The sequence below is a fragment of the Panthera tigris genome, chromosome B2 (assembly GCF_018350195.1).
Source record: "Panthera tigris isolate Pti1 chromosome B2, P.tigris_Pti1_mat1.1, whole genome shotgun sequence".
In the NCBI taxonomy this organism is placed as follows: Eukaryota; Metazoa; Chordata; class Mammalia; order Carnivora; family Felidae; genus Panthera; species Panthera tigris.
Window position 1 is genome coordinate 34,339,286 of NC_056664.1, and position 19,050 is coordinate 34,358,335.

The 19,050-nt window shown below is 35.2% G+C and overlaps 1 protein-coding gene across 1 annotated transcript in view; it reads right to left on the reverse strand.

Moving 5' to 3' along the window:
* SRPK1 (SRSF protein kinase 1) overlaps window positions 1-19,050 on the reverse strand; it is a 79,339-nt gene that overhangs the window by 23,905 nt on the left and 36,384 nt on the right. Inside the window, 5 exon segments of the mRNA XM_042986202.1 lie at window positions 850-956; window positions 5,001-5,088; window positions 6,118-6,205; window positions 7,151-7,259; window positions 8,670-8,788. Coding sequence (XP_042842136.1) covers window positions 850-956; window positions 5,001-5,088; window positions 6,118-6,205; window positions 7,151-7,259; window positions 8,670-8,788 — 511 coding nt within the window.

Sequence of the window (19,050 nt, forward strand, 5' to 3'; positions counted from 1 at the left end):
CTGGATGGGAATAGAGCAGTAGACTTGCAAACACAGAATACAAGTCTTTCTGGAGAAGGAAGAAATCACAATACAACATTTAAAAAAATAAAGATATAAAAACAATATGGTAGTTTTCAACAGAGAATAAAGCATTTTTAATAAAGCACAAAGAAACTTCCCCAGAAAGATTACTTGTAAACTATGAACAAAGGTCAGTGTTTATTTATAATAAAAAGTTTCAAGTGTTAAAAAGCTAATTCTATTTGGAGGTATTTAAAGAAGTACACAAAGACCAAGAATAAAAGTCAATATGCCCTTTGAGTGTTAAAATTTGGGTGATGAAAGAGATTTAGATATCTCTTAATTCACATTTCCTTGTTGATAAAGAACTGAGGTCTTTTGATTCCTAGTTTGGAGCTCTTTCCACAAAAACACATTATCCAAACAAATTATTTGCCCCTTGAAGTATTAATATTTGCCTGAGAGTGAACTTCTTTACTATATATTGAGAGTTATTTAAAATATTAGAAAATGCCCTTGAATGTTATATAGACAGTAATAATTTGACATAGCAATTTTCTATTAATACATAACCAATATTTGCAACCAGAACTTTCAAATTTTCAAAATCAGTCACTGAACACAGCTTGCCCTCTAATGACTATTATAGGAGATGAATCTGGGAGAAATGGGTTATTGCTAAAACATTTAAACACAGAATAAACACTAGGGACTGAATAAAACACTTAATTTTAGCAATTAAAAAAATCCCTAGTTTTTAAAATAAAAACTCTATTGGATATAGAAAACTCCTGACACTTTAAGAATATAAAACAATCACCACAGAGAAAATACTAAGATACATACTTGTTGAATAATTTTTTTGACACAAGGCAGTGGGAGCCCTTGATAATTGGACTTGATGATCCACTTGAGCAGATGATGCCCTAAAACTTCAAACACCATGCAGATATCTAGGAATTTGTTAAGGAAGGAAAAAGGAAGCACAAAAGAAGAAAGAAGCAAGATAAAATGTGTCCCATCCCAATGAAATTGTTACTGTATTGTTCTTTTAGTAAAAAAGTTATAGAATATGACTAAAAAAATATCTAGCTGTTAATATTCTGAATTCCAAAGATTGTTTAATGCTTTAGTTACTCAAAACATCCAAGAAATGGAAAACTCTGGGGGGGGGGGGCTGGTTATCGATAAAACTATGCACATTAAAACACTGAGTAGTAAAAGTGAAACACACTAGGCTTAAGTTGTTGCCTTTTCCCTGATGTAAAAACTAATGTCCAGGGTAGCAACTTTTACTCTCACAGCCTCAAAGCAAGGAAAAATAACTTCTGCTTTAACTGCAGGAGATAATGTAGCAAAACTTAACCTAAAAAAATGTGAATGCCAACAGTTTTTAAAAGTAGGAAACTGACTTGCTTTATGCTCTGTAGTTCACAAAACTGATCTTGATTCTAGTGCCACCGTGTGTTCTCATTACGTACACACATCCCAATCATCACAGCAGGAATAATTCTTTGAGCCAGTAGTGTGCAGGGTACTGCTGGGACTTAGTAGTAAGATGTTGCTCTCTTGTACCTCTAGAAGTTTCTACATATGGGAAAGTTGAGCTATACATATGTCATAATGACCTAGTGCCCAGACTCTTCCTTTAAATAAGATTCTTTACTGAAGGAAAACCTGGGCTCCTTAAAGAAATGGCCAAATCCTGTGTGAACCCGGAAACCTTGCTGTGACAACAGTAATGGAATACGTCAAGAGGAACATGTCTTGACCTCAAGAGGATGCCACCGGTCAAGCTGAAAACATTTTTAAAAATGCAGTTATGGGGGCACCTGGGTAGCTCGGTCCAGTAAGTATCCAACTTCGGCTCAGGTCACGATCTCAAGGTTCGTGGGTTTGAGCCTCGCATCAGGTCTGCACTGACAGTGCAAAGCCTGCTTGGGATTCTCTCTGTCCCCCTCCCCTGCTCGTGCTCGCTCTCTCTCTTCCTCTTTCTCTCAAAATAAAGAAATAAGCTTTAAAATTATTATGGATAAAATAATGTATCTAAGGTTGGCCACAAAATTAGTAGGAGGTAGAGACAAAATAAGATTGGTGATGAGTTGGTAACTCCTAAAGTGGGTAATGGGTTTGTGGACATTCATTAAACTACTCTACTTTTGTATATACAAAATCCAAATCAGGATTTTTAAAAATGTAGACTGCTTTAAAAAAAATCCAGAAAAACAGATTTTTAAATTATTCTCTTATGTTCCTAGTTTCAATCTTTTTATTTTATTATTTTAAGTAGGCTTTAGGCCCAGTGAAGAGCCCAACACAGGGCTTGAACTCACAACTCTGAGATGATCAAGACCTGAGCTGAGATCAAGGGTCAAAGGCTTAACCAACTGAGCCACCCCAGGCACCCCCTAGTTTCAATCTTTGATTTGTTGAGAGAAGTATTACAATTTGACAATGGTATATGTATTTTTTGAGTGAGAGAGACAGAGAACAAACAAGCCAGGGAGAGGGATGGAGGGAGAGGGAAAGAGAGAAAGAGAGAAAGAAAAAGAGAGAGAGAGAGAGAGACAGAGAATTCCAAGCAGGTTTGACACTCAGTGCAGAGCCCTATGTGGGGCTTAATCCCATGACCTCAGGATCATGACCGATTAGAAATCAAGAGTTGGACCCTCAACTGACTGAGCAACCCAGGCACCCATGACAATGTTTTTTTTGTTTTGTTTTGACATTTATTTAGATGACAGAGTGAGACACAGTGTGAGCAGGGGAAGGGCAGGGAGAGAAAGGGACACAGAATCTGAAGCAGACTTCCAGGCTCTGGGCAAGTGTTCAGCACAGAGCCAGATGTGGGGCTTGAACCCACGAACCATAAGATCAGCACCTGAGCCTAAGTCGGACGTTCAACCGACTGAGTCACCCAGGCAACCCGGACAATGGTATTTTAATTTGTAAGCAGTGATATAAAAAAGACCGAATATTTAAAAACTTAAGAAACAAACAAACAAACAAAAAAACTGGAAAAAAGGATACATGAAAAAGTTTCTTGAGGAGATGGTGTAAAAAAAAAAAAAAAAAAAGAGGGCTGAAAACTAAGAAGAGTTAGATTTAAGTAAGAGGAGCTAGGGAAAGAAGGAAAATCCATACTAGAAAAAAGAAGTATCCTAAAGACATAGCAGGTCACATAGATGACCATAACTGATACTCATTGGATAATGTCAATAGTATATACAGACTCGCTGACCCTCTTTAATCATTCCTCTCTCCTTACTACTCAGGGAAGTAGAATGAACCAAGTATCCCGAAGTCTACATGATTAACTTTCCAGTTCAGGGCCCTTATATTTCAGTATGAGAAAGGGCAGTGCTCTGGAGACGCTCAGATGCAAAGAAAAATACAGATACACAGCTCCATGCAGGCATGTCTGTGTGGTAAGCAGAGATGAGGGGCAGGAGAATAGCAACCCATTAACCCTTAACTCAGCATTCTGAATTTTATCCTTGTCAATCTCTAGTAGCAGCAAATAATGCAGTAGCCAAGACAGCTGGGAGACAAGTAGGAGGAAGGGCAGAGAGAAAACGGGCTAAGGACAAAGAGAAATAAATAAAACAGGGACTCAGTGCGTAAAAGTACAGAGAAACCATCTGGTAACATCCGGAAAGCATCTTGGAACTTGAAATTCAAATCCACTAAGATTTCAACAGTTAAAACAAAACGCATATACACACAGAGTAAACCGTCTACAAAGTGACTGCAATAGACACAAGACCCTGTTTTAAAATGGATGATTCTTGGAGCAGTCTCCTTCAGAGATCAGGGGTATGTGATTTGTACTTCTCAAAGGGAGTAACTTACAACTGAATTCAGAATGACAGATAAAAATCTTTTCACATTATCACCTGTTCTCTTATTCTCTCTTCTTGCTTCTCTGTTCAAATCTCTTACCATAGTCCACATAATACAGAACCATATGTAGCCCACCTCCTTAATAAAGGCCATAACTGGCAATTAATAATGTGTGTTAACAGAAGCTAAATATGCAGAGGTATAGGAGAAATGAGAGGTATGAAATGTCTTTCCTTTTACATTTTTAAATAGTTTATGAACAGGTAGTTTTAGACTCTCCAATCCAAGTGAGATTCTACATCTTTTATTCTGAAAAATCTGACAGGTCCTCATAAGCATGGCTGTTGCAACGCCTCTTAATTAACTCGGTGTATGTCACTCTGATATGAACTTACGTAAGAGAAAAATCAGCTAAGGTTCCTTCCAACTCTAAAAATTCTAAGAATCCAGATAAAAACATTAAACAAGTCAGTTTTTTCATCACGACAGAATGTGATCACATACCTGTTTAGATTCTAAGCATAACCCATGCACAGCCTCTTCCCTGTTGAAGGCTGGGAGATAATAAAATGTGTTAAATTTTTCTTTACCCAGTGTTTATCATGAAAAATTACTTCCACTAAAATTTCTGTGCTAATTGATAAAACTTATAGAACCTTTACTAATACAAGGCTATTTTTTAAAAAAGGTTTTCTTTTGGGGCGCCTGGGTGGTTGAGCTGGTTAAGCATGTGACTTCAGTCATATGTCACAGTTCTTGAGTTCGAGCCCCATGTCAGGCTCTGTGTTGACAGGTCAGAGCCTGGAGCCTGCTTCCGATTTCTGTGTCTCCCTCTCTTCTCTCTCTGTCCCTCTCCCATTTGCACTCTGTCTCGCTCTCTCTCAAAAATAAACAAACATTAAAAAAACCAAACAAGTTTTTGTTGGTTTAATTTGCCTGTAAAGGGGAAAAAGCCTAAAGCAATACTCTGAAAAATCATAACATATAAAGATAAACATGATTCACATCTATGTTCAGAAGCTTACAATAAAACTAAGTAGTTTGCTTGTACTTTGCCTTGAGGAAAGAGATGAATGCTATTTATTAAATCTGGTTCCTTTCTTAGAGATAGGTTATTTCATGATTTATTTTCAAACAGGTTCTTAAAAGGATACGTGTTCCATTAACTCCTGATATTTTAAAGTCATCTAGTAGCTGAACAACCATTTCTCTATTCGGATCATTAGGGTCTGAGTTACGAACCTGAAGTGAGAAAGACAGTATTTAGCAAAAGGAGAAGCATGGAAATAATCCAAATAGTTGGGGAGGGAATACCCGCAGCACATGTAACAATGGATTAATTACTCCCAAGAAAGGCCTCGTACAAATCTATGAGAAAAACATACTAAAATTTTAATAGCTCAAATAGACAAAGAAATAAACAGTTAACAAAAGGAAATACCACCAACATAGACTGTTGCTCTAATTCAACCATTTTTCTACTAAAAGTGTACCTCCCAAATTAATCACTGGTTATCAGGCCATGAGGAATTAAGGAGACTTTACAGGATGTAAACCAACCACAACATTCATCACACTGTTCATTCAGCTGACCTTCTCCGCCCCATAAAAAACCTTTCTCAATGAAGGAAGCAAACAGTACATTGATTTATTTTGGGGCACAAGCTCCTTATCTTGTCAGACTGGCACTTTGAAAATTACTCTCTTAGAGCTCGCCGGGTCTAACATGCTCATTTTACAAATGAAAACACTAAGGCTCAGAAGAAATGAAGTGATGAGAGGGAGGATATACTAGACTAGGGCTGGTCTTAAAGCCCAGGTTTTTGGAGTTTAAGCTCCTTCTACTACAATGACAGCTTCCTAATTTCTAGCAAAACCCAGAAGTTTTTTAAATAAAATTTACTTACGTTTTCAGATATTAAGGGAATTAATAAAATGCTTATTTTATATTATATATAGTTTATAACATTTTAAAACAGATGTTATAAACTTATTCACACAACTTTTAACCATAGTAGGAAAGTAAAACATTTTTTGGTGCTGTCTGGCAAATAAAACATGCTCAATAAACATTTTTGTTTGTTTGAAAGTTTTTTTCAGTGTTTACATACAGAAAATTCCCATCACAGCGTATTCCACCACTTCCAGTACCACATGCACAGAAAGTATACTTCATCTTCCTCTACCTCTTTAAGGATATTGGAACTTTATGTCTTAATTTAATATAACTTTATGATGCTTTGCAGTTCACACATATGATCTCATACTCACTGATTTCAGCAACCGGATTTCATCTAGTGCTGTTTCAGTATAATGTTCAGCACTTTTAACTACTTTCATTGCCACAAACTTCTTCCCCCTAAGAAGCAAACACAGGCAGTTAAGACGAATGCCCTGTCCTTACTTTAGGAAGGTAAGATTCAGTCATAACTAGGAGGCAATAAAAGTACAAATACGGATTCCACGTCTCCCTGTACTTAAACACAGGCTATTTCTATGGGATCACGTGTACCTGTTAATGGATGGCACTAACTGGCCAGATTTCATTTACAGGAGGAAGAAAATCCGTTTTTGGGTAATGTCAGTCACCATACATTTTCTCTAAGTTAAAGTCTACCTTCTCAATGTCTCCTTGAATCCAAGTAAAACCATGAAATGGGAATAAATAAGGGGGAAAACCCCATTAAACCAGAAGTATTTTACATATCTGCATGTCAAAACCTCAAAGGTTAAAAGCTGTAACACTTTCCTATAAGAAGCCAAAAGAAATACTTGGGTGAAACCGAACTGATAAAAAAATAAATAAAGTGCACAGATCTCAAATACTGTCCCATCAAAGACAGACCATACACTTGTAGGTAAACCTCCAATGTTAATTACCTGTGATTTTTATATAGGAAAAATTTTGGACTGTACAGTCGAGCGAATCTCTTATCAAAACAAAATATAAGAAAATAATTTCACATAGGTTGGTCCAGGACATCATCTAAAAATTTAAATCCAGTAAAAGACAAACAAAACAAAACAAAACCCTATGAATTTACATACCATACTTTTATGGAGTTTTTGTAATGTTTGAGTTTCTGAGTTCCAAGTGCCTTATGGACACTAATTTTGCCCCTAACATGCTTCTTCACCAGAGGAAAAGACAAATTTGCCCAAGAATATAAAGATTATCAACAACAAAATTCTGACCAAGAAATTGGTCTAGAGCTAGACTGAAGGCTAGGTCATCTCTGGAAAATCAGACAAAAACACTTAGGCATCACTTAACTAATTCTTTTGCAGGACCACTACAACTTACTGAATATCCCATGATAACCACACTGTTGAAAAGTGTCCCCAGCCCAACTTTCGGATCACGTGATATCTCCCATTGAATAGATCTCCGATTTTCACAAGATGATAACCTCCTGGAAGAAACAACAGGGGGGAAACAGTCACTTAAGCAGTAAGAAGGAAAAGGTATCTCATAATCCATTTTCAACATCTATACACAGTTTATCAAATAAAAATGGTTTCTCTATGTAACAAATTGAGAAGAAAATTGTAAGTCTGACACACACAGCCACCTACTAAACTCATGTTACAGAAAAACATCTTCGCAAGTAAGACTAATGATTTAGAGTAAGCAAGTGATGCTTTGTTGAACCAATAGCTACTTAAAAAAATAAGTCACTGTCAAACAAAAACAAGGTTACATATCACAATATTCTTGCCCCTCAATAATCCAATAGATTTATCTAAATATATGAATGTTTAAAATAAAACATATTTATAGTTTCAGTCTCAGGATGTTCTTTTATGAAGGAGATTAATGAATTCCATCTATTTAGGAGCACCTGGGTGGCTCAGTTAAGTGTCTGACTCTTGATTTCAGTTCAGGTCATGATCTCATGACCTCAGTTCAGGAGTTCGAGCCCCATGTCTGGCTCTGCACTGACTTTTCTCTCTCTCTCTCTCTCTCTCTCTCTCTCTCTCTCTCTCTCTCTCCCTGTCTGCCCCTTCCTTGCTTGTGCATGCTCTCTCTCTCAAAAAAAAAAAAAAAAAAAACAAAACAAAAAAAACCCTTAAACTTAAAAAAAAAAAAAAGAATTCCATTTATTTAACATTAAAAGAAAGAAAGAAAGAAAGAGAAAGAAAAAGAAAAAGAAAAGAAAGAAAGAAAGAAAGAAAGGGAAAATAGAGAGTTTGCTCCCTTAAACAAAATAAAAACCAGGAAGGCCTGAAAAGGCTGCCAACAGTGGCAGGAATCAAGGTATTTTTACATGTATCTTTGCTTGCTGAGAATAACACAAACTATGTTCTCCTAGATGGTAAGATACATTCTGTTGTAACTTGCCACCCAGAATCGTAGAAAGTCTAATAAAGAAGCAAAAAAGCTATCAGGCAACTTTATGACACAGTTTAAGTATCTATAATTCCAGTTTAACTTACCTTAGCAAGCATTACTATGAGAAAAAAGTAATGAAAAGGTTTTTTGAAAAGCCTGTATACCAAATCTCATCATTGGTTATTTCTGGGTGATACAGCATCACAGACAGTTTTTATTTTCTTTTTAATATATTTCGGAAATTTTCTAAGGTAAATATGCACTATCATTTTGAAGGAGAAAGAAAGGTAAAAACAGATTTAACATAAAATCAAGTTTTAATAAATTAAATTGAACTGAGAGGAAATATTATTTCTTATACTTAGAGAAAAGGATGCGATAAGCAGAAAGCATCAAAACAGCTTACACTGACAGACCCAACATTCAAGTGAGAAATTGCATATACTCATGAGTCATGTCTTACTTGGTGTGTCCTTATCAAAGGCCTTACCTTTACAATAATCATTGGGATCTTCCTGCTCATCATCATCAGATCCCAGAATCTCCTCTTCCTGCTCTGGTAGATCACTTTCCGAGTGGGGAGCAGAGCCTCGGTGCTGAGTTTCAGATCTAAGAAACACAAACATGTTCATTCCATACAGACAGAATAAAATAGGACATTAAGAAAATGGCATTATCAAAATGTCTCCCCACTTAACAGATAATATAAACAGAACACTATCTAGTGGTGGCCTACGAAAATATTAACTATCACTTTACCTTATGTTAGGAAAATAATACTTTTTATATAAAAAGTCAGTACATGATTAAATAAAATCTGGGAAACACAAGTACAAAGGGAAAAAATTACTTGAGACTCAATATCCAAAGAAAATTGCCAATAAAATTACATTTTCTTTCAATATTTTCCTGTATTTTTATGAAAATATGTATCTATAATCACACACTATACAAATTTGTATCCTGCTTTTCCTATTATAAACTTTTCTCTTTATTCCTATGCAATCTCTTAAATCCACATATTTCCCTTAGACATATCACCACTTACTTTGGCACGTTCTGCTCACTCAGCTGGACATTTAACCTTGTTTCTAATTTTTTACCACTAAAAATAAAGCCAATGAGTAATTTTTGGATAATCTTTATTCTGCATTTAGAATTATTTCCCTAAAGTTAAACTACCAGGTAAGGATAAAAACATTCTCCCTATTTATAAAAATAACATGATAAATATTGAAAAATTGGAAAATAATTACTTTGTTTTAAAACACTGCTACTCTGAACAAATTAACATTTTAAACTACTTCTTTCCAGTCTGTGGCCATAACTGGCTTTTAGGATTATTATTTAAGACTTTTCTAAAGGGGTTGTAACTGAATTATATCTCCTCACATATATGGGCTTCTGGTACTTAAGTATTACCAGGTTTGGAAAACTTAGCTTCTTTGATAGGTAAAAATGGTCTCTCATTAAAAATTTAAAAAATTTTACTAATTCCTTCCTCTACATGCCAATCAATTAGTTATATCAAAATTTCTGTGCACTGAAAGGTTCGGAGGCAAAAAGACTTAGATTTACACTCAGGCTGACACTTATTAGCTGCCTGCTAATAATAATAAATAATAAATAAATAATAAAGCTTTAAACAAAATAAGCAAGGTACAAAACATTCCTTCCAGTAGCTGCAGGAAAAGGAATTTTAACCCCCATTTTCAATATTTTATTTACCTTTTTATCAATCTGTTTCATCAGATTCTCTTTTCAAAACAACAAAAAAAAAATTTATGTTTTTCATTATTAAAAAGTTTTTTTTAATTTTAATTTTTATTTTTTTTCAATATATGAAATTTATTATCAAATTGGTTTCCATACAACACCCAGCGCTCATCCCAAAAGGTGTCCTCCTCAATACCCATCACCCACCCCCCCCCCTCCCACCCCCCCATCAATCCTCAGTTTGTTCTCAGTTTTTAAGAGTCTCTTATGCTTTGGCTCTCTCCCACTCTAACCTCTTTTTTTTTTTTTTCCTTCCCCTCCCCCATGGGTTTCTGTTAAGTTTCTCAGGATCCACATAAGAGTGAAACCATATGGTATCTGTCTTTCTCTGTATGGCTTATTTCACTTAGCATCACACTCTCCAGTTCCATCCACGTTGCTACAAAGGGCCATATTTCATTCTTTCTCATTGCCACGTAGTAAAAAAGTTTCTTAATGTTTATTATTTATTTTTGAGAGACAGAGAATGAGCAGGGGAGGGGCAGAGAGCAAGGGAGACACAGAACCCAAAGCAGGCTCCAAGCTCTGAGCTGTCAGAGCCTGACACAGGGCTAGAACTCATGAACCATGAGATCATGACCCGAGCTGAAGTCAGATGCTTAACCGACTGAGCCACCCAGGTGCCCCAACAACAAAAAAATTTTAATAGCAAAACCAGTTACATGGGCTATTGAGACAGAAGACATACCTTGGCAAGCAACACTTAATGATTCAGATTAGATTTTTGGTGACCTTTCCAACCTACCTCACTTCTTGACACTTTTGGTCTTCCAGGAACACAGAGCAGCTATAAAACTACATGATTCCATGTGTTCATTTTTAGTGAAAACGTGTCTTTGGAAAACTTAATTAAGAACTACCCGGCCCAACTTCCTAGATAGAAATAATGAGTCTGAATGAATATTCCTAAAATTCAGATCAAAATGAATTTCTACAACAGATCTCTAATTTCAAACTTGTTGCCTGTTACAATTAAAATTACAATTTGACTGGGGTGCCTGGTTGGCTCAGTCAGATAAGTAAGTGTCTGATTCCTGATCTCAAGGTCATGAGTTCAAGCCTTGCAGTGGGCTCCACACTGGAAGTGGAGCCTACTTAAAAACAAAAACAAAAAGCAAAAAACAAACGAACAAAAATTACTATATGATTTTAAGAAGAACGAAAATTGTGAAAAATTTGAAAAGTGCTGAGGTATAAGTGAAAACCAGACATAAAAATGCTGGAATATTAGAATTCTACAAATATCATGGGATTCGTTATGTTAAAAATTGTTTTTTAAAGATTTGAATATTCTTGGAAGCAAATACATTTGTGAACAGAAGTTTTTAGTTATAAAACTGTACATTAAATAGCATTCCCAGTTAAAGGATTTATGATTGAATTATAGACTGCAAGTCACAATGAGAAATGCAAGACTCTACCCTGAGACATGTGTTGACACAGAAGAAACTCTCTTCTTATTCTAAAACAATACAGAAAGAGATCACCTAAGAAAAAAATCCTACTTTAACTTTTAAATATCATTTTAAAAATATGCTAAATTTATATATAAGCATTAATTTCAAATAGAGAACGTCTTAATGTTCAGTCATCTCTCTGTGGCAGATGTCCTGTTCCTTCAGTCCCAGAGTCTTCCTCTGTCTTGATTTACGTCTTCATTTCCATAGTGCATATTATTGGTAATTTCTGAAGAATGAGTGCATGGGAGGTAAATTTATTAAGATCTCTCCTATTATTTTATCCTCACTCTTGACTGCCAGTCTGAGTAAAAAATAAATGCTCCGTTGCCTTCTAGCTTTCAGTGGTGCTGACAAATCCAATCAATGCCTTCCCATTTCTGAGTCTCCAAACAGGGATTGTTTTTTCTCCCTGGAAGGAAGAAATCTTATTTTTAAAGAATTTTCTATTTTTTTAAATTTTATTTTTTAAACGTTTTTAATTTTATTTTTTTGAAAGACAGAGACAGAATGCAAGCAGGGGAAGGGCAGAGAGAGAGGGAGACACAGAATTCAAAGCAGGCTCTAGGCTCTGAGCTGTCAGCATAGAGCCCGATGTGGGGCTCGAACCCATGGATGAGAGATCATGACCTGAGCCAAAGTCAGATGCTCAACCAACTGAGCCATCCGGGCACCCCAAGAATTTGCTCTTTAATTCCCATATTCTGAAATTTCCTGAATGGCTTTTTGAAAATCTAACTTGCTAAGTACTTTCTGTATCAGTACTTACAAAGTAGAGATTCATTTAGTTCTGAGAAAGTTTCCTATATTTCAATGTGAATTTAATCCTCTGTCTATTCTCTCTGGAACTCTTTTTTTTCCCCCCAGATGCGGGACCCTCTGGCTTACTACATTAATTTCCTTACATTTTCTATCTCTTTAGATCTTGTTGTTCTATTTTCAACACTTATCCTTCTAACTTGTGTTGTCTGTTACATTTCTACCATATTTTTAATTTCCTAAACTTTGGTCTTTTTTTGTTTTTTTTATTAAAGTAAACTCTGTGGGGTTTGAACTCATGACCCTGAGATCAAGAATCATATGCTCTAGGGGCGCCTGGGTGGCTCAGTCGGTTAAGTGTCCAACTTCAGCTCAGGTCATGATCTCGCAGTTCGTGAGTTCGAGCCCCATGCTGAGATCTGTGCTGACAGCTCAGAGCCTGGAGCCTGCTTCAGATTCTGACTCCCTCTCTCTCTGCTCCTCCCCTGCTCATGCTCTCTTATCTCTCAAAAAAGAAATAAACGTTTTAAAAAAATTAAACAAACAAAAAAGAAGCTTAAGCTCTACCAGCTGAGCCAGCCAGGTGCCCCTTTTTTGCTCTTAATGTTCCTTTTTTACAGACTCCTGAACAGTTTCAATGATGCACTGTAATCTTTTACCTTAAGGATACTATTTATAGTTTTAAGTTTCCTTCTGATCCTTGCATCATCTTGGCTTTCTCAAACTGCCGATGTTTTACTAATCCCATACTTTTTACATATGATGTCCCTCAAGGAATATCAAACAACCGAAAAAAGTCTCTGTCATAAAAAGACAAAAAACAAAAAAACAAAAAAAGAAATTTTGAGGAAACAGAGACAGTTACTAATAGATAATGAGGATGATGACATGATTAAAGAATTCAGAATCACTGTTAACTTTTATTGATGATGGGTGTTAAGAGAAAAAAAAAATCAGAAGAAATGTTACAGAAAGAAATTTCAGCTTATTAATATTAGGAACTGAAACCCACTCTTCCTGGAACAAAAAAAAGGAGAGTTCTAAAATAATTTCAGTCTGTGCCTTTAAACTCTTTATACCTACACTTCATGTCTCAAATATTTGCTATTCATGTTCAGAAGAAAGAAATTATGTCAGCACTTTAAAGCATATAAAATTTAACCCAGTACATTTACAAAATCTCGAATAAATTGAAACAGACAACAGATAAAATTTTAATAGCAGTATGATTTCAAAAGAGTCAAATAATTTGTAACCTGATCAAAAGAGCAATAATGTTAGAAATAAGAATATACTTGGCCAGAATACAGAATGAAGCCAAGGCAAAAATCTATGAAGAAGGCAGAAAGTACTGGAAAAGTGTGACAGTTGCCGAAACCAAGAGGCGGACGCTTAACTAACTGAGCCAACCAGGTGCCCCCTGCTGCCATTTCTAAGGATCCTTTCAATTCAGATTCCATTCCTGGTATAATTCTCATTCCTAACCATCCTTCACCCCAATCACTAATCACCCAAATATATAGTAAAAACAAAGTGCCAAACAAAAACTTACTGTCTTTGTGAGCAAATACTATATATCGATAATTGCCATGAAGAATATGCTACTTATGAGTTTTTACTTAAACATTTAAGGAACTTACATATTTACATGAATGAACTACGTGAACTTCCCATCCCCTGCCTTTTTTTTTTTTTTTTAACCAAGTCTATTAGTAACCCACTAAATTGGTTTATAACCTCCTAGCAGGTTGGCTTGAAAAAAACTGTCCTAGAATTATTTTTAATTTCTTCAGTGAGATAGAATTCACATGCCATAAATTCACCAATCTAAAGCATATAAATCAGTGGTTTTAGTATATTCACAGAGCTGTACAATCTCATCACAATCTAAATTTAGGACATTTTCATGACTCCCACAAAAAACACTAATCCCATTAGCAGTAACTCACCATTACACCTTTCCCTTAGACTCTGAAAGCCATTAATCTACTTTCTGTCTCTAAGAATTTGCCTATTTTGGACACTTCATGTAAGTGGAACCACTCAATATATGGTCTTCTCTGACTTCTTTCACATAGCATGTTTTCAAGGTTCATCCCATGTTGTAGGATGTAGCAGTTCTTCATTACTTCTTATGGATGAATAATATTCCATTATATGGATAAACACATTTCATTTATCCAGTCATCAGTTGATGGACATTTGGGTTGTTTCCATTTTTTGGCTATTATGAGTCATGCTGCTATCTTGATTTAAAGAGGAAATGAAATTTAAAATTTCAAAGTATTTAGAAATGAGTGCATTACATGTTAAAATCTGTGACACTCAGTTTCACCCAAGAGAAATATTTGTAACCTTGACTATACCAATTATAAAACAAAAGCTGTTATTAAATAAAGAGCTAAAAACAAAAACAGAAGGAATAAGAATTTTAAACTCCAAATCAAAAGTTAATTATTTGTAAAAGATGAATAAGATAAGGCTTTAGGAAAATAAATTAAAAAAAAAATCCTGTAACGATGTAACAGTAATGGAGATTAAAAAATTGAAAATCCATATCCTAAAAAAGGCAACAAAAGTCCAGACAGTTTTCAGGTCAAGTGCTACTACATTTTCAAAGAAGGGTTATTGGATAGCTTTCTTTTTATAAATGTTCCAGTACATCCTAAGAATTGCAAAAGGTCTCCACTTTGAGATCACTGGCTTAACCCTGACTTCCAAGGCTGAGAAGAAAGACACACACATGTATACAATGCACATACAAACAACCAATAGAAAACCATTGGTTTAGACTGTCTATTAGTCTGTCTTTTCAATGAGCTTTATGTAAAATTACCGAGTAACATTCACAAGCAAATTTTTATAAAAGGATAAGCCAAACAAAAATAAATCTATTACTGTCATTCATTACTAAATATATGTACAGAAGAAAAGAACACAAAAATTATGAAAATGTCAGACAAAACTCAAGATGCATTTGGGATAGAAATCCTTGATAAACTAGGAAAAAACTTAACTTAAAGATATCTACTAGAAACCCATAGAAATATTACATACATAGTTCTACAAATCAGAAGATCTTCATTACAGTAAAACAGTTTTATGGTACTTTTCAAAGTTGTACTGACAGTCTTAGATGATAATTTAAGGCAAGAAAAAGAACCAGATTTGTCACCATTACAAAGTGGCTAATTTTACCCAGAAATTTTGAGAAAAACAACCAATTATAAAAGTATTTCTACAGACTAGCAATAACCAATAAAAAATATAATTGATAAAATACAATGAATTTACAGTAATAATACAAAATTGAAAAATATGTGATGCTTTAACAAACAAAAAGAAAAGCTATTCCTAGATAGGAAAAATCAAAACTGTAAACGTGTCTATTTTCCAGAAAGTAATCTATATACATTCAAAATCATCTCAATCAAAATCAACAGGATATTTTGTAGAACCTGTCCAGTAATATCTAAGAAAAGAAAATTAGCTAAAACAGCCAAGATTTTTTTAAAAAGAGAAATAATTGGGAACTTGGCCTCTAAGGAGTAAGATATAATAAACAACTATAGTAATTAAAATCCTGTAACACTGATACTGGATTAGAATGAAATCAAGTATTGGATTAATGGAGCATTTCAAAACAATGGGAAAAACACTGACTGTTTATGATAATCACTGGGAAAATCAGCTATGTGGGGGAAAGGGTCCTTCCAAGGAGGCAGGTAGATAGATCAATGAGACGGGATGTGATAAAATGTGAAGAAATGGGCCTTAAGCCAAGAACTGCATGCAGGTGGCCTGTAGAAGGTGTGAAAGACAAAAAATGGACTCTTCCCTAGAGACCCCAGAGGAATACTGATCTGCTGACCCATTTTAGACTTCTAACCTCCAGAAATGTAAGATGGTAACTTTGTGTTGTTTTAAGCTACTAAATTTATGGTAATTTGTTACAGCGGCAATAGGAAACTAATACAGCCACGTAGCATTACTAATATGTCAATTCAAGAAAGATTGAAATGGTCCATGAACATATACAAGTATCTCAAAATCAACAGCAACAGGGAAACAAATTAAAACAAAAATCTTTTGGGGCACCTGGGTTGCTCAGCCATTTAAGCGTCTGACTTTGGCTCAGGTTATGATCTCATGGTTTGTGAGTTCAAGCCCCACGTTGGGTTCTGTGCTGACAGCTCACAGCCTGGAACCTGCTTCAGATTCTGTGTCTCCCTCTCTCTCTGGCCCCCTAACTCTCTCTCTCTCTCTCAAAAATAAATAATGAAAACGTTTTTTAAAAGTTAAGAAAAACCACAATGGTCTAAAAAAGACCATTTTTGCCACTGACTTGGCAGAAATTAAAAAGGATTAATTTCACATGTTGACAAGGATTTGGAGGGCATAGATGGGCATTCTTTTATGCTGTTAATGGGGCTAATGTGTGAGTCTTTTTGAAAGGTAATTTGGCAGTTTAAAGTTTAAAAAATACATATCCTTTGACTTGGTAATAGTCCACTTCTGGGAGGCAATAATAATGGAATGGTTAAGAGCCCAAGTTCTGGAGGGTGACTGCTTGAATAATGAATCTGTCCTACCTTCTATAAGATGTGTGACTGAAGTCACTTAAGATCCCAAGTTTCACAAATGACCCATCTACAAAATGCCTAGTAAGTAGGTAGTGCTTGTTATTAGCTGTTACTAATGCATTCTAAGGTACATATACGTGTTTAAAACAACTATGTCGGTGAGGACTCAGAGAAATTGGAACCCTTGTGCATTGTTGATGAGAACGTAAAAATGGTGCAGATGCTATGGAAAACAGTATGGTGAGTACTCAAAAAATAAAAAATATAATTGCCATAGAATCCAGCAATTCTACTTCTGGGTATACACCTAAAAGAACTGAAAGCAAGGACTCAAATATTAAATAAGCACAGAGTTTCAGTTCTAGAAGATGAAAGAAGATGGGGATAGATGGTGGTGATGATTGCACAACAATGTGAATGTATGTAATATCACTAAACTACACTTAAAAATGGTTAAGATGTTTGTTATATGTACCTTATCACAAGTTGAAAAAAAAAAACCAAAACATCAACCTAGAAAAACTCACAATCCAACCCCAAACACCATGACAGAATTTGTAACAGTGCTTTGGCATGATGCTGTGATGTCACACAATATATAGATCCCTAGATCTTTTAATTAAGCAGGAAATAAAAATACTAAATTAAAAAAAGGAAAGCCATCACTTTATTGTTAGTGTGACATAAATGAATACAATTTGTAATCAATAGTAGCAGTAATTTAAGTAATTTATGGCACCTCCATAAAAAGCAAAGGTACTACAAAGGAAAGCTCTCTAAGACACACCATTAAAATGAAAAAGACAAATGCTTGCTTTGGCAGTGCACATACTAAAATGAAAAAGATGAGTAGCTCAATGATACATAGAGTGTGATCCATTTCACATATTTTAAAAATGTATGTAGGTACATATACTACTATACAAACATACTGAGGGGCTTTCAAGAATACAATTGTTCACAGTGTTCCCCTGGAGGAAAGAATGAAGGAATAAGGAAGGATGTAGGGAAATATAAAGGGAGTTTTCACATTTTGTCTTGTATAATACAATTCTGAATTGTTAGGATCTTTTCCAATGAGAATTACTCATGAAATAGTCACACACTTAAAAAATAGATAAAATTAAAAACAGATAAAACTCACTGTTAAATTGGTAAGAGTGCAGGGACAGGACTGCTACTGTCTGTTTTGTTTGTTTTTTTTTTAAGTTTACTTATTTTGAGAGAGTGTGCACGTGAGCAGGGCAGGGACAGAGAAAGAGAGAGGGAGAGAGGGAGAATCCCAAGCAGGCTCGATACTGTCAGTGTGGAGACCAATGTAGGGCTCCAACACATAAACCGTAAGATCATGATCTGAGCCGAAATCAAGAGTCAGATGCTTAACTGAGCCACCCAGGTGCCCCTGGATTGCTACTTTCACACTCAGCTTCATTTTCTGTCCAGCATAATTTCTGAAAGGAAATGACCCTCTACAACTTGCCAAGGCCGCCAATCACATGGCTCTATCCACCCTATCTCCCTAGACAGGTGGACACATGATCTAAGCAAGATCTAGAATCCTTTTTAGAGGGAAATGACAGATGCAGAGCTCTATTTCTGAAATCTTAAGCAATAAGGACCAAGGAGTTGTCAGAGATGATTACTGCCACCAAGTAGGGAGATAATGTCTGAGAATGAAGTCAAAATAAAAATAAAGCTAAGACATTTATTGGCTAGGGGTGGAAAAAAATAGGTACCGAATGTATCTCCAGTGTCCAGAGGCAGTTCCCTACCTATTAATCCCTCTGGATATAGCCTGAGTTTGAACTGGGTACTTATAAAAAGAAGCATTCTAAATAAGACACATACATAAACACAATGAGGCAATAATCGCAACAATTTTAAACTATTCCACTTCTAAATATTTATCCTATAAATTAAAATAAATACACACATGAACACAGACTTTATAATAATGTCAACTTCTTAGTTTTGATACAGTTACATAAAAAGCAACTACTGGGGGAAACTGGATGAAGGGTAACTGAGATCTTCCTATACTATCTCTGCAACTTCCTGTGAATCTGCAATTATTTTAAAATTTAAAAAGCTTTAAAAATTTGTGGAAAAAATCAAGATACACACAAAGATTTGGACATAATGTTTATCATAGTATTTATTATAGCAAAAAATTAGAAACAAAAACTTTAAGATGATGGATTACACAAAATTTATATTATCTTCCTGCCCCAAGCCAATAAAACTAAAACAAAGGATACATTAATAAATCTAAAACAATGTGGAAACAGAGAGAGAG